Below are 16,891 nucleotides of genomic sequence, written 5' to 3' on the forward strand. Positions count from 1 at the left end.
CCCCCCCCCCCCCCCACCCCCGAGACTAACTAGTAAATAGAAATACCATCTTCTATTGAATTTGGGGGGCTTGGTGGACACGGGCTACATCATGTGTGGTTTCACGGCGTGGCTGAAACAGTGATCTCTAAGGATGTATCGAATGAATCAGGTCTCAGGCTCTGGAGCTAGTGGCTGCCAGGCCTGTCCGTGACTTGCGGAAAGAGATACTCAGTGTAGGATCCCAGCACACACTCTAGGTTTTGCACAGCTTGCTATTATTAGCTTCCTGCTTCATGAATATCTATGTATCAGGTGCACTCTTGCAGGCTCACACTCTGCAGCCTCCCCCTGCTTCTGTGTCCCTTCAGTGTTGGTGATTGAAGGGCTCCCATGGTCCTAAATGCTAGATGGTCCTTGGAAGGCCTACATACAGGGATATCTGAGTTGTTGGAGCGTGGGCTGTGCCATCCTGCAGGATGAAACTCTACCTGTGCTCAATGGCCTGCCAAGACACAGACCCAAGTCCCGCACTGAATCCTTCTTTGGTTCCAAGGCCTCACGGACCTTCTGTGACCCCTTTCCCAGGGCTCCCACCCCTGGGCTCCCGTGGTCAGCACTGTGTGTACATTTGCTACTGTCTGCTCCTGTGATACCATAATGATGATAAGGATGAGCCTCTTTCTCACCTGCTGTCTATGAGCTGTTCATTCATTCAGTTTTTTCATTCATTCAGTGAAGCACATGCCAGGTACTGGTATTATACAGATTGATCTGGAGGGGTTTCTGCCCTCGAGAAGCTCTATGAACTCTGAACAATGGGCTGGATTTAACATGATGCTGCTTGACAGGGAAGGATGCAAATCCTGGAAAAGCCATCCACCACCCATGTATAAGAAACCCCGGGTAGCCTAGCAGACACTGTGAAGATGCTGCATTCAGGGCAGGGGGTCGTGGTCTTTCTGGACAAAGCCAGGGAGGAGCAGCCAGCCAGGACTGGGAAGGGGTTCAGGCCCTCGATGGATCAAAGGCCTTGGGGCCGAGGCTCTTGGAGCCAGAGGATGGAGACTGAGAGTTTGAAGTCTGGTGGGGACCTGCTTGACCTCAGGGGGCAGAAGGTGGGTAATGAGGGCTCAGTGAAAGGAAGCCATGGCCTTGGTTCAGCATAGAGAAGAAAGAACTTTCTCATGGTTGGAGTTGTTGAGAAATAAAAAGAATGGTCTCAAAGGTGGTAAAGCCCCTTTCTCTGGAGTTCCATTGGAAGGTGTGGTCTGTCTTCGTGGAGTGAGAGTTTTGCAGCAAGGAAGGGTTGGGAGGCTTTTGGAAGTCTGGGGGGATAGGCTGTACGATGGTCAAAGTTCCTTCTGGGCCAGGGTTGGGCCAGTTTGGTCCGTAAAGGGCCAGGTAGTAAATCTATTTTGGCCTTGTGGGCCCTAGGGTCTCTGTTGCCACTGCTCAACTCTGCCACTGTGACCGAAAGTAGCTGCAGACAATACATCAAGGAACCTAAACTAACTGGCATGGATGTGTCCGGATAAGACTTGGTGAGCAGAATTTGCCTGCAGGCTATAGTTTGCCGGGCCCCTATTCTAGGCAACTGCTTTGGAATCTTCTGAATCCTGAGCCCTGTGAGTCGTCGGTGGTCTTGCTCGCCCCTTTCCTCACTTCTCGGCCTTTCTCCCCGTCACTGGCCTGTGGTTTCACTGGCTGGGGCAGACCTGGAGCCCCCAGCGGAAAAAGAGGCAGAAGCAGAAGTGGATGGCAGAGGGATCCCAGAGCTCTAGGACCCCAGAGTTGCTTCTGGAAGATTATTGCTTAAGTAGAAGCAACATATGTATCTGCTTCTCCTGCCACCTAAGAGGGCCGGGCAGCTGGTGCCCTGCAGCTGGGATCCCTGTGTGACACTCTGCACCCTGGAAGGTCTGCCTCTGAGAGGTGGTCCAAGGTGTGTTTGAGCCGGGCTGTGGTCAGGAAGGGCTTAGGGACTTCCCTGGCGGTCCAGTGGTTAGGACTCTGTGCTTCCACTGCAGAGGGCATGGGTTCGATCCTTGGTCTGGGAACTAAGATCCCACAAGCTGCGTGGTGTGGCCAAAAAAAACAAAAAACAAAGAACAAAAGCCCTCCAGATGTAAAGGAAAATGAAAACCAACTTGGTTGCACAGAGACCTTGGCCTTGGGTGTCTGTCTCCTTGAGCCCCGTGGCTAAAGCAGGTGTTCTTCATCTCAAGTCTTTGGACCCTCCCCCTTCTCCCTAGCCCCGCTTCCAACCTCCCTTATTCCCTTTATCATCATGAGTCGAGTGCCTCTGATTCCCTCTCGTTTTAGAAGGGTCTCCAGGTGGAGTGGCGGGAGTGCATGTGGCCAGCGCCATCTTTGGTGCGCGTCACCTGCACTGATGGCTCTCGTTCCTTTCAGTGCCTGCCTGATGTTCTGCTGCTAATGGCCCTTCTCTCAGTGTGGAGGCCTTTGTACAAGTCGTGGGTGGGTAGGTGTGTGTGTTGGAGGGTGTCCAGGCCTGGTTTTATTTTCTTTCAGTCTCCGCCTAGCTGCACCCCGTGTTGCTGAATGAAGGTAAATTCTTTGATTTTGGAGGCGAGGACTGCGTGGTCTGTCTCCACACAAGGCTGCCTCTGGCTGACACTATGTCCTTAGCACTCTGCCAGCTCAGATCAGGTTTGCAGGAAGTAGAAGTATGTCGTTCAGGACTTATAAACTGTCACATGCCTAAGGCCGACCCTGCTGCCCCTTCCCGGTCAGAATGGCAAGGGACCCCAGGGCTGTAGTTGATCCTAGCCTTGGGATTAGGCAACTCCCGGGGACCCCCAGCCCCACCTGGCAATTCTCACTGAACACTGTGCCTGGGACCATGGTCCTTGGTCATCAACCCTCTACCAATAAGATCTGGCTGCTGACAGGCTCAGCTCTGCACCCACAGGGACATGGTGAGCTCTGCCTCAGCCTTGGAGAGGTGTTGGCCCCTGATCCTGTGCAACTCTGTCCATCTTGGCCTCAGTGACAGGGTGTCGGTCCCCTCCCTAAATAGCTCATACTCCCCCCACCCTTTCCTACAAGGGCCAACTTTATTGAGCACAGCCACTGGTTACAGAGCACCTACTGTGTGCAGGCACTGTTCTTGGCATTTACACATCATAAGCACTATGAGATGGGTGCTTTTATCATCCCTCATTTTACTGATGGGGACTGTGGGACAAAGTTCATACTCTTCACGCTGACCCTCAAGGCCGGTCACAGCTGGCTGCATTCTTCTCTCTCGCTGGCTGCCCCAGCCTGACCCCATTCTTGCTGGGCTGTTGGTTCTCCACAATCTCTCTCCCATAACCCCCAATTTCCAATCTGTCCATTATTGTTGATTCTTAGGAGGTTCCCCTCCCCCTCCTCCCAGGTGTTTGCTCTGGGAAAGCAGGGTCCGCTCTTTAAGGTTGAGTGTGGCTGACTTCTTTCTTTCTTCAGTCCCCAGGGTTGGACCCAGGGCCACAGGCAGGGCAGGGTATCCTTGACCTCTGTAGAGGGGCCTGAGCTCTGCTTCTGGAGCTGCCCTGAGGCCCTAATTACGGCCCCAGTGGAGCTTCCCAGCTCCCAGGGCTGTCAGGAATAAGGAGCCTTCGGTGGGGTTGTGCAGTCCCCTCCGGCAGTGCCACCAACCGCGTGACACAGGGCACATGCCTGTAAGTGAGATGCGGAAAAAGGAAAGTGACCACCTTCTCAGGTTGTCCCCAAGATCGCGTGACCAAGATTGGTGTGCAATCGCAGCCTTAATTAGGTCACTCCAGTTCCAGCCCCAGGTTCTTTCCACTGAGGGAGCTGCAGGTCCAGGCCCCTAGCAGGGCTGCTGGATTTAAGGTGGTGCCAGCCCAGAGGAAGGACACTGGAAAGGGGCCACCGGCAGGGAAGCTGTGGGTGGAGGCTCTGAAGACCCAGAGGCTGGCAGCCCAGGTGCTTTTCCTTTCTATGTGGAGGGACGGCTGAGTCCCCCCCACAGTCCACTACCACTGGGCCTGTAGCCCCTGACCTCCCTCTCCCTCAGGGCCTCCCCCTGGCCATTTCCCTCCCTGGCTCCTGGGCTTGGGAGTCGAGGGAGAGTGGGTCACTACCGGGGCTGCACCAGGCCTGACTGGGTCTGGGGGTGGAAACCCCGGGTTGTTTGGGGGCACCCATCCCCCGAGATCCACAGGGCTCCTGGGGATTCCCAGGCAAACTAGGTTTCCAGAGGCACCTCTGGCCCAGTTTCCCAGCCCATCAGGCCTTTTATAGGAGGTGTTGGGAGCCAAGGGGAGACACCCCGTTACTACAGCAAAGAACCACCCTTGCTCATTTCGACACCCCTGATCAGAAGAGCCCTTATGGCCTCCCCATCGCCTCCATCAGGGTGTGCTCAGGGCGGGCGTCCCCTGGGATGCCCTTCTCCCCCTCCTTCCTGGGTGGATAGCCGGTAACTCTGAATTTCCAGATCCACTTGCTCCATTCCCTGTTCCCAAGTGAGTCCCCAGCCGCCTGTACTTATCCAAACCCAGCAAAGGTGCCCCGATTTCAAAAGGACCAAGGGGAGACCCGAGGGTTAGGGTCCTTCTCTTAATGAGCCAAAAGTAAAAAAGTGAACCCTTACTGATGAGCTTACGGATAAGCTGAGAGTTTATCTGTCTTCCTGTCATCTTGGCAGCAACTGGACAAAGCCCAGAGAGTAACTCGCCCAAGGACACACAGCACAGGATGTCACCGGGGCCTTGAACCAGGGCAGTCTGACCCCAGGAGCTCACTGCCAGCCCCTGCTGCCCTCCACCTTCCTCAGGAGGAGCCCAGCAAGGCTCCAATAGACCGAATTGTTCCCTGCTACATTTCCCAGGTCAAAAGCTTTCCAAGGCTTGTCCCTCTCTACCTGGTCACTCGTGGGTTCTTGGCATCTGTGCCCTCAGTGTGGCTGAAGCACTTAGCACTCCTGGCCTATTAACTGGTTGCCACTGGCACGTTCCTTTGGAGGGTGGTCACGGGGGCTGGCTTGCTTTGTTTCCACACTGGGTTGCTGACATCAGTGGGAGAGTTTGCGTGGAGCTGAAACCTCCCAATCTGAGGTCTTTTCCACTACTGGGCTACGGCAGCCAGTCTGAGAGCGTGAGGCTGGGGGAGCTTGGTGCACCGTCTGCTCTCCCTCCTTCCGAATCCACGTGGGAGTCCCTGGCAGGTGCAGTGCACTCCCACTGCATGCATTTGGGACAAAGAGGATTTCCCTGCTCGTCTCAAAAGCCTGGGTAGCAGCTGCCTGACTCTGCATCCCCTCTGCTGTCTTGCGGGGCACTGAGCACACAGTGGGTGCTCTGTAGGGGTGGGGATGTCCCCTCAGCTCTGCCCTGCCACTTCCCTTTCTTTATGAACTTCCAGACACAATGTACAGAACGATAGGAGGCTGTGGTTGGGGAGACCCAACTGGTCTCCTGCAGCCTGTAAAGATGTTGGCCTCTTACCAGAAAATGAAGGATATTTCCCAGGAGCGAGTCCCCGCAGCACTGGCTGTGCACAGGACAGGTGAAGCTGGCGCTCACCTGCACCCAGGGCCACTCCCAGCTCACCTTCTCTCTCCCTGCATCTTTCCACAGTGAGGACTACTGCATGCCCCCCAACTGCTCACTCCACTCTCCCCCCCTAAATCCATCCTGCACATCGAGCCGAGGGGTCTTTCTGAGACAGCCATCTGATGTCACTTCTCTGCTTCACACTCTTTGAGGGTTGCCCCTCTTACCCCTAAGAAGACACAGCTCTCCCAGAATGCCTTGTGGGAGCTGGCCCCCTCCCCTCTTCTGGGACATCCCGGCACCTCTGGACTGCACTGGTGACAGGGGCTCCCTCCCAGGGCTCTGCACAGCCACTCCTGTTAGAGCCAGCTCTGCCCATGCTCCGGTCTTATCACAGCTCAACTGTCTGTACATCTGCCTCCCCGCTGGGACTGGTCTTTGTGCTTTTCTTCTGCTCTGGAGAGGCCCCAGGTAGATGTGAGCCAGGTGACTCGAAGAGCCAGTCGTTCATCCCACAAAGGCGGCTGGGAGCAGCCTGATTGGAAATCAGACGCTGGGCTCAAAAGCTTTTGTACTTAATTCCTCAGAGTCCCCCTTCCTCGCATCCTGCTTTCTCTTACTTTGCATGTAGTTGTAACACACTTGGAGATGTGGTTTCTCAGTCTGCAGCAAATCAGAAGGAAGGAAGGGAGGGAGAGAGGGAGGGAGAGAGGGAGGAAAGAAAGGGCAGATAATTGGACAACTAAGGGGGACCTACACGAAAGACGGGAAACCAGGACCTCAGAGAAGGGGCAGGCAGTGGAGCACAGAGGAACGACAGTCCTATGGGCTCGGGGGACCCTGAGGCTCATCTGGATAGGCACAGTTAGGGACACCCACGGGAGAAGCAGGAAAGCCCCAGGAAGGGCTACCTGCTCTGGGGATAGTCTGGCACAGTGCCCTTCTCCTACTTGAAAGAGCCTGGGCAACACGGGGAATCTTGTGAAAATGCAGGTTCTGATTCAGCAGGTCTGGGAAGGGACCTGAAATTCTGCATTTCGAATAATCCTGGATGACCGTGATGCTGCTGGTCTGGGGACCACACTTTGAGGGGCTGCCAGAGCCAGCCTGTCTGAAAAGGCAGTGCATGTTTCCCATACAAGGCCTTGCTGGAGAAAAGCCCGTGTGTTCCCATGTTCTGGGTCTCTGAGGTGTAGGCGGTTCCCCCCAACACCAAGAGTAAGGCATTTTCTGGGGCAATCCTCCTGAGAACCCCCCTAACCCCCTGGGGATCCCTGGGGAGTTTCTGATGGCTGAGTTTCAGGCAGACAAAGGCTGGCCTGCTTCTTTCTTCCTTGATAGCAGGATTATTCTGGGGAGGTGAAAACCAAGAAAACCCAGGGGCTCTGCACAGTGGAGCTGAGAGAGCAAGCCATTCATGGACCAGCATGGGGCGGACATTGGAAACCAGCCCCTGAGCCCTTGCTGCTGTCTCCTTACTGGCAGGCCTTCGGTGGGGTGAGGATTAAGGGTCACCTGGGCCCCTCTGGCCAGGCCAGGGGCTTTCCCAGGTCATAGGCACTCAGGGTGGTGGGCCCAGTGTTCAGGGATCTCAGCCCATCCTGCCTCAATCCACCCCATTCCCCTGACCAGTGATGACCCCAATCAGTTGAGTTGGGAAGCCTTTTCAAGTGAGCCCTTGGAAGACAGATGTGATGCTCTCATACAGGACAGGTGGGGCGATGAGAGTCACTCATCAAGGGCTTCCTGGAAATTCAGCCGAAGGGGCCACAGCAGCCTGTGGATTTGGGTTTCCCCCGGAATGCTAAAGATGGTAGAGGCTGTTTGAGGCCAGTGGGTGTGGGCAGCTCTTCAGAGCAGCAGCCCTGGAAGTTGTCTGCTTCCTCTTCACAGCTGCAGACAGGTCCTACTTTTAAATATAGCTCCCTCCCATTGCTTGCTTACTGGGTGCCGGGGGCTAGTGCTGGCGTGTTATCTCCTGTTGGCCCGTCTACAGCTCTGCAAGGCACAGACAGCTCAGTTATAGTCAGCCTGCAGTGGGCTCGGCAGCCCATCTCTCCTAAACGAATGGCAGGGCTGGCTTTGCACCGAGGCCCGTGTCTGCGGGGCCATGTGCAGTGCTGATGGAACTGGAATCTCCCCCTAACAGATCCTGGAGAAGGGAATGAGGACATTTTAAAGCAAAAACATGGAAAAAGCTCACCAATCCAGAGGAGGGCTAGAAGGAAGCCCTAGGAAACAAACAAGTATGCGGGGTCTTGGAGTTACGAGTGAGGTTTCTTGTTTTTTGTTTTTTTTTTAATATTCTGGATTGCCTTTAATAAGAAAAATCTTGGTTAAAATTTAAATTATAGAAAAAACTGGTACAGGGAGCTAAGATGTTGGTAGAGGGAGGAGCCAGGGGCTTAAGGGAGCCCCAACGAGCCTGCAAGCATTTGAAAGATATAAAGTACTGGGAGGTGGGGAGAGGAAATACTTTGATGGCTTGAAACAGGGGGAGAGCGATGCAGCTTAGGCCAGCTTTGTAGGGAGAAGCAGAGCCCCAGATGAGCCTAGGTCTGGGGCTCCCTCCCTGACTCCCCTGGGGCCTGGTCCCAGCCTAGTGGGTGGCCCTGCCAGCTGAGCAGTACAGGTGGGCCCGACCTGGGCAGGTTCTCTAGGTGTTGCTCCCTTTCCTTGGGGCTGGATTCCAAACCGCAAGGAATGTGATGGAATTTTCGTGGAGGGACTGGAAGCAAAGGAGTTTTCCAGAATGAGGAAAACAAATCCGACTGCATTCATCTCTGCCACGGGCCCAGAAGTTTGGCGTAAGGTCACCTGTTCGCAGATGGCCTTGTCTCAGGGGGTCCTCACACTGCAGTTACTTGAGGAGAGGGCTCTGAGCAGGTTGAGGGTGAGTGCTTTGCCCCCGGTCGAGCCTTGGGGGCCGCTGCTAGGGGTCCTCACCTCCAGCTTCCTTCAAGCGCACCCACGGTGGAATGCGTTCCTGAAGTTGTCCTACAGCTTTCAGAAGGGCCTTTATCCATTTAACACCTTGCTTCCCCAGGGCACCTCTCTGCCTCAGCTTTGGCTGGCTTGTCTCTGTCAACTGTCACTGGAGGGGCCACGTTGGCATCCTGTAAGGACTGACCTGCTATCAAACCTACATCTGGTGGCGGTGTTGCCCAGCCCTGCGGTCGGGCTGTGGGCTTGGGCATCAAGTGGCGATAACCGGAGCTAACCTTGCTGGGCCTAGTGAACTTCGGTTGGTTGACTTAGGTGGGCTTGGTTTCTTCGTCAGCCTGACAGTGTGACGTCCCTTAAAGGCGTGTTGGAGGGTCAAAGCAGATCAAATCTATTTTAAGGGCTGTGTTGGTGAGACTGTTTCTTCAAATGTTTGTGAGACATCGGTATTCTCTCGGGCAAAAATGAATAATTTTGCGTATGTGGGCAGCTGGCGATACCGCACTCTGAGACCAGAATCAGAATCTACACAAGTATGGGACTCAGCAACGTGACTCCTATTATTTCTGCCAGAGTCATCAGATATAAATTGTAAAATGTGTGAATCGCACAGTTAACTAGTGATCTGTTTGTTGGGACGCAGTGTGTGCACTCTATCCAACCCCTGGCTCCCCACTGAGTTAAGGGGCACATAGAATAATCGTAGTTCACGGTCATTCCTGCATATTCCCTGTGTCCCCACGTGAAGCCAGGCACCCGCCTGAAAGCCCCAGGTTAGCTCTGATCCACAGCAGTTGGCTTCACTGCACCCCTCAGCTTTCACGACCTGTCAAATGGGGTGACTCGTTACAACCCACAGCACTGCTGAACTAAATCAGGTGATTTAGCACAGTGCCTGGCACTTAGTGAGCACTCAATAAACAGTAAACGCAGGCGGCTATTATGAATTCTTCATAGGACTGTCATAAAGATGAAAGGGTTACTGTATGAGACGATGTGTTGTGAACTGCAAAGCAGGCTAGTTGTAGTTATTAGGGGCTTTGAATCCCATCATGTGTGCGGAACGCATATGGTAGTCAGATGCTTTGAGAGGAGCAGATGAAACAGTAAGTTGATGAGGGGGGCCTGGGAGGTATTTCCTGCCTGTCTTGCATATGCAGGCCCTGAAGGAAGTGGCTGTGGACAAACCCTCGGAGATGGTCACTTTAAAGAGGGAAAGATGCACTTCTGGATTACAAATCCCAGTTCCATGGGGAGGGGCGAGGACACCACTAATGTGGTCAATTTATGGTCCTCCCAGGACTTAACTATGGGCTTGGCTGGTGCTTCGGGCAGGAACAAAGGGACGCAGTCTTTGCTGAGTCCCTGGGAGTCGAGGCAGTGGCTGACTCGTGACCCCTTTCTTTCCTGCCCTTCTTGCCTTGGAGACATCCCCTCTCAGTCCACACACTGGCTTTATTCCTGTGCCAAACTGGTGCTCCTGGCAGGACGCCTGGCCCTTTCTTTCTTTTTTTTCTTTTTAAAATTTATTTATTTATTTTTGGCTGCGTTGGGTCTTCGTTGCTGCGAGCAGGCTTTCTCTAGTTGCGGCGAGCAGGGGCTACTCTTCCTTGCCGTGCGCAGGCTTCTCATTGCGGTGGCCTCTCCTGTTGCGGAGCATGGGCTCTAGGTGCACGGGCCTGAGCAGTTGCGGCACACGGGCTCAGTAGTTGTGGCTCGTGGGCTCTAGAGTGCAGACTCAGCAGCTGTGGCACTCGGGCTTAGCTGCTCCGTGGCACGTGGGATCTTCCCGGACCAGGGCTCAAACCCATGTCCCCTGCATCAGCAGGTGGATTCTTAACCACTGCGCCACCAGGGAAGCCCAGGGGCTACTCTTGGTTGCGATGCATGGCCTTATTGCGGTGGCTTCTCTTGTTGCGGAGCATGAGCTCTAGGCACACGGGCTTCAGTAGTTGTGGCTCGTGGGCTCAGTATTTGTGGCTCACGGGCTCTAGAGTGCAGGCTCAGAGGCTTCCAACCCTTCTTGACTCTTCTCAGTTAGAACCCCAGAGAAATGCCAGGGATAAGGTTTCCGAGCCCCTCTCTGCCATGACCCCATCTTTTTTATTTTTTATTTTTTTGCGGTACACGGGCCTCTCACTGCTGTGGCCTCTCCCGTTGCGGAGCACAGGCTCCAGACGCGCAGGCTCAGCGGCCATGGCTCACGGGCCCAGCCGCTCCATGGCATGTGGGATCTTCCCGGACCGGGGCACGAACCCGTGTCCCCTGCATCGGCAGGCAGACTCTCAACCACTGCACCACCAGGGAAGCCCCATGACCCCATCTTGACTGCCGTTTGTGCTGGGGAGGCTGAGCTAGCTGTGTTCCTGCCCCTGCTGGGTGAGGACGAATTCCTGCCTTGTTCCCTGACCTTTTCTTATCTTGCCCCAGTTCACCTCCTGTTCCTGGGGCCCCCTCCCCTCTCTTTACCCCTGAGCTTTTCAGCTGCTCTCGTCCTCCCTTCACTTTCCTTCCTTTCTTCTCTGCGTTCAGACCCCGAACCTCTGCGTTTGCTCAGAAAGAGCCACATCTTAAATGCATCCCCCTTCGTGGCTTCAGTCTCCTCTGCAGACTTCGCAGGAACGTGCGCTGTGCGCTGAGCAGCAGGCAGAGGACATTCATTCACAATCTCGGCCTGGAGGGGAACATAGGGGCCGTTTAACGACGGGCTGCCTTCCTAAGGTAGAATTGCCTGAGGAGCGCTTCCCAAAGTGTTTTCCTTGGAACACTCGATTGCTTAGACGTGCCTCCTCCAGTGGAAAATCCCTGGACACAGACGATTGTGTGGTCTGATGAGTCTCTGGGTGCTGTTTCCCTCTGGTAAGTTTCAGACACGTGACCTTATGGAAGGCTCTGGAAAGTTCCACACTAAAGAAGCCTGTTTACTTTGACTAGGACTCCCTGTAACAGAGACCGTCCCTCCGGCCTGTTTGTAAGAGCTCTTCTCACCTCAGGTCTTGTGTTAGCTGTTTTTGCCAGAAAGGTCTTCCTTGTGCTTGGCTAATACCCGTCTCTGTCATGCCCACACACAGAGCCCAGTTCCAGCCATCACCAGCTTGCTGAGATCCTTTGGGCCTAGATTCTGTCCCAGCTTTGTGTCACCAGCAAATCTGATAGTCAGCACTCTTCCTAGGTGGCCCTACACTTAACAGGCAAGCCGCTGAATTGTATGGGCCTCTACTCCTGTCTGTCGTTCTTCCAGAAGCCTAACAGAGGGGGCTTGCTGACTCTGGTAGAGATAATAGGTCAGTCATCACAGTTTTCTGTTGGACCAGCTTGACAACCCTGTTTCAAAAGCCAATGAGCATATGACCTAGCAATTCTCCTCTTGGTTATATGCCCAAGGGGAATGAAAACAAATGTCCACGCGAAACTTGTATGTGAGTATTCATAGCAGCATTATTCATCACAGCCATAAGTGGAAACAACACAAACATCTATCAGCAGGTGAATGGATAAACAAAATATGGTATATTTATACAATAGAATATTATTCAGCAATGAATAAAAAGAATAAAGTACTGATTGACATGTGCTACAAGCTGGGTGAACTTTGAAAACATTATGCTAAGTGAAAGAAGCCAGACACAGGTCGCATATCGTATGATGCCGTTTATATGAAGTGTCCAGAATAGGCAAAACCATAGAGACAGAAAGCAAACTAGTAGTTGCTATGGGCTGGGGAGAGGGGTATGAGGAACGACTGCTACAGGGCATGGATTTCTTTTGGGGGTGATGAAAATGTTGAGGAGTTAGATAGTGATGATGGCTGCACAACCTTGAGAATATGCTAAAAACCACTGAGTTGTGCAATTTTAAAAGAGTGAATTTTATGGTATGTAAATTATATCTCAATAAAGCTGTTACTTTAAAAAGAAGTGGGGACTTGTCTGGCGGTCCAGTGGTTAAGACTCCACACTTCTACTGCAGGGGGCATGGGTTCGATCCCTGGTTGGGGAACTAAGATCCCGCATGCTGTGTGGCGCAGCCAAAAAAAAAAAAAAAACCTGTAAAAAGAAGTTAAAAACCAAGTAAATGAGGCCATTGCTCGAATCACTTTTAGGGGACCCCTGGCAATCATTGCTTCCTCTTTTAAGTGCCATCCCTTGATAATACTAGATCCTGGGCTGGTCCATCTGTGATTCATAAACTCTGCCCGCTTCCTGGAAACCACACTGGAACACCTGTCTTGTCCTTCAGCGTCCTCAGAGCTCACCAACAGGATTCCAGGGGTATTGTCTGTGTCCTTTAGCATCTCATCTCTCAGTGTGATCCTTCCAGGCAGGGAGGGAGTGGGAGCCCAGCGGGAGCGCAGACCTGCTTGAAGGAGGTGGCGGCTGATGAGGCACAGAGGGCAGAATGGTGCTGCCAGCGATGAGAGGAAGAAGGGGCGGCTCCCCAAGCTCCAGGGGACAGAAAAGGCCACCGAGGAGGGTGGGTGGAGGTACGTTCTGGGTGGGAGGAATGGTATGAGTCGGCCACTGTGGCTGGAGCCGGGCACACTGGGACGTACTGGGCCTCATCTCCAGCATGACCACACGGGCTTCAAAATACCGCCAGCCCACAGGGTTAGATTTCTGGCCGCCCACAGACTACATTTCTTGGCGGCTGGTACGGTGGTTCCTAACAATGGTGGTTTCTTTTGTGGAGCTGGGGCTGGGGGGTGATGGACAGTGAGGAAGCCTGTTTTGTTTGTTTGTTCATGTATTTGATTTTTACGTTTTACCGTCTTAACCGTATAAGTGTTGAGATCAGTGTACGTTCACATTCTTGTGTAGCCCTCGCCACCGCCCATCTCCAAGAGCTTTTCCTCATCCCAAACTGAAACTCGAACCCGTGAAATAATAACCCCCTCCACCCCCTTGCTTCCCCTGGTCCCTGGTAACTACCTTCTGTCTCTATGATTTCTAGATTCCTCATATAAGTGGAATTATGCAGCATTTGTCCTTTTGTGTCTGGCCTATTAGCATAATGTTGACAATGTTCATCCACGTTGTAGCATGTATTAGAATTTCATTTTTTAAATGGCGAATAATATGCCATTGTGTAAACATATAATATCCCACTGTATGGATATATCTCATTTTGTTTATCTGTTCATCTCTCAGTGGACACTCGGGTTGTTTCTGCCTTCGGGCTATTATGAACGGATTTGTTTCTTAAAGCATGATGTTCATACCTGAGCAACAAGTGATCTCTGGGGAGCAGAAAGTGGGACGGACTTGACAGGAGAAGAGCCAGCGAGTCTGTGAGGAAGCTCCACAATAGCCCAAGTGTATAGAGAAGGGCGGGGGTTGTGGAGTGACCGGGGCAGAAGGACAGAAGGCTGAGGAGGGCTCCACGGGGCTGACCAGGCACTCGGGAGTAGAGGGCAGGGCCAGGACCCCTGCCATGGGGAGGCTGGGATCGTTTCCTGCAGGTGGCTCGGGGGTGGGGGGACAGCCAACAGAGGTGCTGGCTCTGTGTTGAAACTTGGCCAGGAGGGCAGAGCCACCACCCCGCTCATCTGTGACACACAGGTGTGACCGTTCAGACCTGGAGACTAGATTGTGAGCTGGAGGGCAAAGCATGAGACCGCAGTGCTGGGGCCAGGCCGGACTCACAGCCCAGCACCAGGGCGGGAAGCAGTTTCCAGAGACAGGAGACCAGAGGACGAGCGGAGGGGGTGGTGGAACTGGGGGCGGCGGAGACCCAGGGGCCGGTGACCAAGGGGAGGCTTCCCGAACTGTCAGTTGCTCGATGTAATAGAGTGGGTGCGTGGGGCGCCCTGCAGCAGCTATTCTATCGTCCAGCATCAGGAGGTTCAGGTGATGTTCGTTGACCCAAGCTGGGAAAAATCAAGGTAGACGAGCATGTTTTTCATCCTCGAGAAACTTATGGCCTAATTAAGGAGTTGAAAGACATGAAAACACTCCTGCAGTACAAGACCCACTTTGAGTCACATCCTGCGGAGCCCCAGAGGTGTTGGGGGAGAGCGAGGGGACCCTCCCAATGCAGCGGCCCTGGCGGGCACTGCAAGGCAAGAGTCTTTCGAGTCATCTTTCAGTAAATAAGGCCAAAAGCATTGCACATTTGGTAGATTAACAAGTGTCCTTTGGTCCTGGCCATGGCCATCCCTCACCAGCGCCCTGCCTTTGACCTACAGGTATGATGCCGGAAGGGATGGCTTCATTGACCTGATGGAGCTGAAGCTGATGATGGAGAAGCTGGGGGCCCCCCAGACCCACCTGGGCCTGAAGAGCATGATCAAGGAGGTGGACGAAGACTTTGATGGCAAACTCAGCTTCCGTGAGGTATACCTGCGTCCTGCTGGCCTTGAGCCCCTGGAGGAGGGGGGTGGCCCTGGAGGACTCGCAGATTTACCATCCCCTGGAGTGCAAATGGCTTTGGCCTCTCTTGAGTGCTGCTTGGATATTTAACCTACAGTTCTGCTTTTTAAAATAAAGTTAAGGATCTAGTGAACCGCAGTGCTGGCATGAAAAAATGCTCAGCAAGCAGATTGAAAGTCAGTGTGGGTGGGATAACCTCATTTGGGTAAAATGGTAAGTACTGAGAAATCTGGAGGGATGTTCACCAAAATATTCATTGTGGATGTTTGTGGGTGCAAAGTGTTGGTGGTTTTATAATTTTATACTTAAGAATATATATTTAAACTGTTAATTTTATAACAAGCATTTAAAAATAGTAAAAAAAAAAAAAAAGAAAGAAAGAAAGAAAGAAAAAAGAAATTATACAAAGGGTCTTACTCTGTGCCCATGGACCTTCCCCTCCAAACAGGTCCAAGGATGGGTTTTTTTGGTCTTTGAAACCCTGAAATTGTGTTCGTACAGATATCTTCCTGGAAAAGCACATGGAGTCACCTGATCCCCCAATGGATGAAAACCTCAGCCATTTTTATTTTGGGGAATAAATCTCAAGGCCATTGGGTTTCTTCCATGGCAAGGATGCAGCTCCACAAGGATGGGAATTCCATGTTTTGTGTGTTTGAGTCTTGCAGAAAGGTTTTTAGATATGTCAGTGACCTGTTATTAGAATAACTTTAGCGACACCATCCAGGCTAAAGGCTTGGACATTAGCCCAGCTGCTTTGGTCTCATTTTCAGTCGTGTCTCTTTGGGGGCCCTCGGGAGTTGAGAGAAGAGAGGACTGTTCTTGTCTCCTGGTGTTTAACCTTGGTTATTCCAGGAAGAATGGAGTGCAGGCATCCTGGTTTCTAAGAGTGAGAACTTTAGCCGAATACTGGTCATCTGTCCAGGCTAGTAGGGCCTTTGGATGCTCTTGCTGGGGGTCTCTGCAGCTGACCTAGAAGCCATGAGTCCCTTCCCCAGCTGGCCTTGCCTCTCACTGCCCACAGATCAACTCCAGAATCTCCCATCTCTTCCTTTCCTGAACTGGCACATATGGAGATGGATCACGAAAACCTGTGTTGGGCATAGCCCTCAGGATAATCTGGTACCAGACTTCTCATTTCAAGGCTAAGGAACTAGAAGACCAAAAGGGTCAACACTTGCCTGAAATCAGGTCCCAGCTCAGGGCTGGGCCTGGGTTACAGCCTCCCCCCATCATTCACCACATTCAACTTCCCAGCTGCCTCTCTGTCTCCCTCGCCTCTCATTTGGTTCCTTTGTATCATTCATACATCATGCTGGGCATTGGCTCTTTCCAATCTGGGTACCCCTGGAGTATAGAAGGTAAAGGATCATGCCTTGGCGAAGCTTTGGAGGCAAGGTTGGGGAAAGAACTTCTACGACAAAGTTGTGACCTCTGGAGAACAGAAATTGAGGGTGCTTAGAAAGTCTGTGCAAGTCAGCAACTGAGCTAAGACACAATCCCTCCCCCGGTTTTACCTAGGAGCCACCCAAATGTGCCCCTGTCTGCATCCAAGATGTTCAGTTAGCTTTTGGTTAGCTGCTGGCTTGGCCATTTCGCCCAGACGGTGGACATCAGAGACTTAGACATCTCCAAAGGGTTTTGTTGTGGGTCCTCAACCTGCCTACAGGCCTTCAGTGACATTCACATTCAGTCTTTTGTCAGTTCAGAGCCCCACTGTGGTCCCAGCTCTAGGAGTTGGACCCAGAGGTACAGGATTTGGACGTATAGACGCATTTGCCATTAATACTCCACAGTCTAACCTCCTGCTCTTAGTATTTCACTCTGGTTTCTGCACATGTTGTAAGCCACTAGTGGGCCGATGCTGTGTTTGTGTAATGAAAAGAGGCTTATAGCCCAACCTCCATCTTCCACACAGAGCTGCATAACTGGAGCATGTTATTTTACTTCTCAGCTTCAGTTTTTCTGTCCTTAAAATAGGGCTGTTTATAGCTTTTGCTCAGGACTGTTTCGAGAACCAAGTTCTCTTTCTATGCCTCCATCAGTTAGAACTCTTGATTGCAAGTGAGGGAAAGA

At 52.6% G+C, this 16,891-nt stretch overlaps 1 protein-coding gene across 1 annotated transcript in view; it reads left to right on the plus strand.

The window, feature by feature from the left end:
• Positions 1 to 16,891, plus strand: part of EFHD1 (EF-hand domain family member D1) — a 38,766-nt gene that overhangs the window by 7,886 nt on the left and 13,989 nt on the right. The window contains exon 2 of the mRNA XM_007462764.1: positions 14,632 to 14,779. Coding sequence (XP_007462826.1) covers positions 14,632 to 14,779 — 148 coding nt within the window. The remainder of the gene's footprint in view (positions 1 to 14,631; positions 14,780 to 16,891) is intronic.

This window comes from Lipotes vexillifer, unplaced genomic scaffold (genome assembly GCF_000442215.2).
Source record: "Lipotes vexillifer unplaced genomic scaffold, Lipotes_vexillifer_v1.1 scaffold860, whole genome shotgun sequence".
Classification (NCBI taxonomy): domain Eukaryota; kingdom Metazoa; phylum Chordata; class Mammalia; order Artiodactyla; family Lipotidae; genus Lipotes; species Lipotes vexillifer.